The 5,409-nt window shown below is 35.2% G+C and overlaps 1 protein-coding gene across 1 annotated transcript; it reads right to left on the bottom strand.

The window, feature by feature from the left end:
* Window positions 1-1,790: 1,790 nt before the first annotated feature.
* Window positions 1,791-3,549, bottom strand: LOC107009932 (zinc finger CCCH domain-containing protein 6-like). The gene is made up of 5 exons (XM_015209230.1): window positions 3,545-3,549; window positions 2,987-3,044; window positions 2,696-2,863; window positions 2,478-2,602; window positions 1,791-2,337 (listed from the first exon to the last, which is right to left on the bottom strand). Exons 1-5 carry the CDS (start codon window positions 3,547-3,549, stop codon window positions 1,791-1,793), a joined length of 903 nt encoding a protein of 300 aa, XP_015064716.1.
* Window positions 3,550-5,409: the final 1,860 nt, after the last annotated feature.

The raw sequence follows: 5,409 nt of genomic DNA, 5'->3' as shown, positions 1-5,409 counted from the left end.
ACAGTTTCATTTTATGAAAAAAAAAATAGAATAAAGGACGAGCTTGCAAGTTGCAAATAAATAAACAAAAAGTATATGGAAAAATGCACACTTATCATGATCTTCAATTTCCTGGAATTACGTTTTTCATATTTAGAAATGTTTACAAATACGATATAATGTATCGTGGCTATTCCTATTATCCTATAATCGCGGCATTAAGAAGTTGTAATATTTAGACGTAAAGCAGAGTTGTAATTATGTCAACTTAAAGAAAGCACAAGAGTGGACAAGCTGAAGGTAAAACTCAACATGTTCTCGGGGTCACTAGAAACCATTTGTCTGCGTCAGCTGGATGATGTACAAAATTAAACTTGTCTGAGTATACATTCAAGGTGTTTGACGATGTGTCCAAGTTATCATATTTGGAATAGTCTTACTCCTTTTTATAGCATACCAAGAAAATCTCTAAAACAACTAATGATCGTCCCTGAGTCAATAGCTCGAGTGAGAAACCGGGGCTATTGTCTCAGGTGAGCAGTGTCCTCACAAATCTCNATATATATGCTCACTGGTATTAGTTCTCATATGCAAATGAATTTTGTTAAGAGCTTAGAATCATTAATCAGAGTGAATCATTAATCAGAGTGGCGCATGAATTTTCTCAAGATCTCATCACAAAATTCTACAATAAACTTCTCAAAAAGCGGAGAATGCACAATAAAAGAGGCAGAAACAGAATACCCAACAGATTGTGTCTATCAAAAACGTAAACTTTTCAAAGAAAAAAAGGATAGAAGTGAGAAGAATGAGAAGGGGAACGAACAAAAATTATCAAGCATCTATGAGTATGAATCAAACCAAATTAGGAACATGCAAGAACAAAATCCTACCAAAATAAAAAAAAAACAAATAAATAACACTGAAGAACTGAATTTGAGATTGAATGATAAACATTGAAGAGAAAAAACAGATGAATAGAACCCGTTAAAAAGGCATACCAATTCCAGGACTCGGAAGAGAAAGTAATAGAAAATCAAACTATCAAAGAGAAGAGATGATTTCAGTTTCTTAAACATGTATATAAAAGGACTATGGCTAGTAAAATTGGGCCAGACAGAGCAAAACATTAAAACATTCACGGTACACTTTAGAATGCTTTTTGTACTAATATAGGATGCCATGTTCGTCCCTCTCGCTTATATTTAAGGGTAATGTATTCATCTCATTATTGTTATTATTCGTTAGTACAATTTCACTGGCTTGAACGAATTTAATACACTTTGTTCTATCAAATGCTTCCATACCTTTTTGATTCCCGTTGAATCAGATTAAAATTCAAATTAACATCATGAATTCATTATTGAATATCAACAGTAAATAACTTGGACGTTTTAGTTTTTAAAGTGGGGGACGACTATAGCCTATGCCATACTGCGATTGCATTTAAGAGAGAAAAACAATGATTTATCGGAATAGAAATATTGTCAAGGCAAAATAATGCTTCATAAAAATTCAAAGAAAAATTTCCTTTCAAGCCAAAATCTGATTCTAATGTTTTAAAAGTCTACATCTCAAGGAGTGAGTGCTTTTGTTTAAACAGTTGCGCAACTGCCTTTGTCACTTGTTCCCTGTTTTTAAAAAAACTCTTTCAGTCATGCCATATTAATGTTCCCCACTTTACTTCAGTCTCTTTGAATCCCGACCTTCTGATGTCCTCCCAGACCTCTTTTTACCAGATATATCATGCAGGAAGTGACAACAGAATCCTTTACGGCATCCCTTAGGTTTATTAAAGAAAATACAAGGTGTCAAGCTGCACGGAATTGGTTTTTGTAAGCTTTCATCAACCATCGACTCAGTTTTTCTCCACGTTGCTTGATAAGGGAATTGCAGTAATTGTTGATATCCTTGTGACTAGTCATCGAGGAGGAAGGCCCAACATTTGGTGAAAGAGTCAACTTAGGCTGCAAGGTGGTAGGAACATATCTGGAAACCAACTCAGAAATTTCTCCTCCTGCATTGTAAGGTACTCCATATTTTCTAATGAGTTTCTTGATATTTTCGAGATCAAGCTTTGAAGTGGAATATGTTATTGACTTATTCTCTCTGATGTCAGGCTTAGTCATTTTCAAGGGCACAGATTTTGCAAATCCTGCATGGGCAGCATTGAGAGAAACAACATTGGTATCCATGCCACGTTCATTCATCAAGTTTAGGAGAAGCCTAACCAATAAGTTGGCATCAATCAGACTACCCTGCTCTTGAAGAGCAGCTACAGCTGTGGCTACAAGAACTGTCAGATCATGAGTTGGTTCTTCTTCTTCTATAGAAATGGTTCTGACTACTGGAGTTTGACTATCATCATAACCTTGTTCAGGTTAGACAAGTTGTAAGGACTGTTAAATAAAAAAGAAAAATACTCACAGATTAAAACCAAGTAAAATTAAGACAATGAAAGCAACAAAACATTAAAAAAATAATCCAAAATTACTTACTTTGGAGGAACTGCAAACTTGTTAGGGAAAACCGCCTCAATCACCCTCCTTTTCCTATACTCCTGCTTACTGGCTTCTTGACTCTCTTCACCAGCAACCACTAGCCATTTCTCATTCAAATGGAACTACAAATAACAACAATTAATGGGGTTATCAAAACAATGTGTATAGAAACTATTCAAATAAAGGCAATTTCTATCATCTCCACTTAAGATTACCTTGGGAGGGCATTTCCATATAGCCAAAGATTTGGAAGAAAGTCTATCTTCTGACTTCTTCAAGCAATCTCTTCTTACAAATGATGATTTGTTTTTGCTTTGATGTGACTGTTGTTGAGATATGCTCCCAACTTCTGATGGGAAATCCTTTTTTCGATAATGTTTTACCTGTTGAGTGGTAAATTATACAAACTCGTTAAGGAGAAATTTGGAAAAAAAAAAAGCATATCAATGTTCTTGATAAGTAAAATTGAAAGCATGTCAATTTGACATGTCCTTGATACTACACACATAGAATATCTCCTTGGGAAATGAAATGTAACTCAAGCAATTAGGTGCCTCGATAGCTCTGCAAATCAGATGTTATCCGATAAAAAGGTTAACTATCAAGGAATCAAGAACACTATACATTAGGTTCGGGAAAACCCAGTAGGATTGAAAATAAAGGAAATAGGTTATATCATTTTTTTCAATTAGTTTCAAGGATAAGGAAAGTATGGGCAGCATAAGATTGGGTACGCTACATTAAACAAATTAAGAGGGGACACTACATAGGTTGAACTACGATATGAGAATCTTCCTTATGTTTGTTTCTATTGCGGTATACTAGGACTCAATGAGAAAACTTATGTCCACAGAAATAAAGATATATGATCAGACACACTAAAAAAGGATCAGTTTGGGGCATGGCTAAAGCAGAGAATGGTGTTGCTTCAGCAGATTATTAGAGACATTTTGGATAATATTCTTTTTCTTTTATGCAAAGGATAGGTTACATCTTTTAACTCTCCGTAATTAATCTATGTGAACATCGCTAAGTCGTTAGTACATGTGAAATAGGAAAGTTACTCCATCATTAATGGTTCACATTTATCTCAAGTGTCAGTTTCTTAACTTCGTAAGAAAATATTAAGAAGACTTAAAGTTACTTTTGTATTATGACAAATTTGTCATTAAAGTGAGAGTTATGTTTTATTACATTAATTATATGTTAGTTTGTTACATTCTTTTGATGGATGAAACATAAATAATTTTCCTATTTAAAGAGTATCATTTGGGAGCTAAACATAGAGAAGAAAAATACAAGTCATATCGTTCATTTATTCTCCCTCAATTTCTTTTTATTGGCTTGAATAATCCTTCATCCCATTGTGGATTTCTGGGCAATTATTTTTGTGCAACTCCAAACTTTCAGCCACGAGTGCACGTGTTTGAGAGTGACTGTAGAACCTTGGGGAGCAACCGGCTACAACTATTTGCACCAGAGTTGAGCCGAAAATGCTTTCAAGACAGTGGCTTTCCACGACACAGTGTTTGTGATAAGTTATCAATAGTGTAGTATTTTTCCCAACAGACATAAAGGAGTAAATAGTACTGAGGGGCATAATCTAATGAAAAATAAAGAAATCCAAATTGATTGAGAGGAAAAGAGATGTAGGAACTAGAAAAAGCTTGATACACATACAAGAAGGAGTTGACTCGTGTAATACACAGATGGGTATAAAGAAAGATAATGCCCATAAATTATGTCAAAATGAATGCAAAGAAACTGCAGGTCTTAATGGAAGTGATGAGAATTCCTTGCACAGACAAAAATCAAATCGAAGGCCACAAAGGAGTCAATACCATACAAGTTGGGAAAAAATGGATATATTAGAAACAGAGGACTAGATTAGTTGGTGTTTCTAATAGTTTAAAGAAGGATACAAAATTAAAGATAACGGAAATTGTGGTTAGCTTGTTATCATAGAGAAAGGAGTACAAGCTACAGGGGATAAACGAAAGAATGGCAATGCTTTCAGTATTGATATAGAAACAAAAAAACAATAAAATCATGGCAGAGAGAGAGGCCAGCCCTTAATGGCTTCTCTTTCGCCTAGGCAGAGAGGAGGGTATGTAAGACGAGACTGATTCAAGAGTCTTTAACAGAAGGGAGGGGAAAGAGACGGAGCTTCCTTCTTGTCTTTCACATTTCAGGGAAGCTTATCTGAGCAGAGAATTATGGCTTCCCTCTTCACAATGAGAGCTATGGTGTGGAATTGTCGAGGCCTGGCAGGATCCTTGACAGTTTCTTTTTGAACGAGACAATGCGTCTTCCCTCTCCAAGTATGATTTTCTTAAGTGAAACAAAAAAGTAGAGAAAGCACGGTTAAGAGGTAACAAAGACAAGTAAATATGGTGCACGCTGTAACTGTGGAGCTAATGGGTTATTAGGAGGTCTAGCTTTATTTTGGAATGACACTATCCAGTTATATGAATCACATTCTTCTCCTTTTACATCGCAACTTTTATACAAGATGGCTCAGCTGAAGGCAAATATTGGTGTTTATTTGTGTATGTAAGTACAGATAGAGTCACTTGTAGATATCATATGCAAGAATTAGTTTTAAAATGCATAGAGACTTTAATGATATTATTGATGGATCGGAAAAACAAGGAGGAAGAAGTAGAGACACTTGGACCTTTAGAGACTTTAAGAATTTTATATGGAACTTATGTGCAATTTACTTAGGTTATAAAGGAAATCCTTGGACATGGTGGTGCTACAGGGAAAATAAGGGTATAATCCAGGAAAGGCTAGATTGTGTCTTACTCTCTCCTAATTGGAAAATTAAATTCGAGAATGCGAATGTGCAACATATTGAAACTGAGGCATCAGATCATTCTTCCTTGATGTTGTCTTCTGATGCGGAGCCAATTAGGAAGAAAAAACG

This window comes from Solanum pennellii, chromosome 2, assembly GCF_001406875.1.
Source record: "Solanum pennellii chromosome 2, SPENNV200".
NCBI lineage: Eukaryota > Viridiplantae > Streptophyta > Magnoliopsida > Solanales > Solanaceae > Solanum > Solanum pennellii.
The sequence above is the reverse complement of the archived record's forward strand: the minus strand, read 5'-3'. Positions and strand labels throughout refer to the sequence as shown.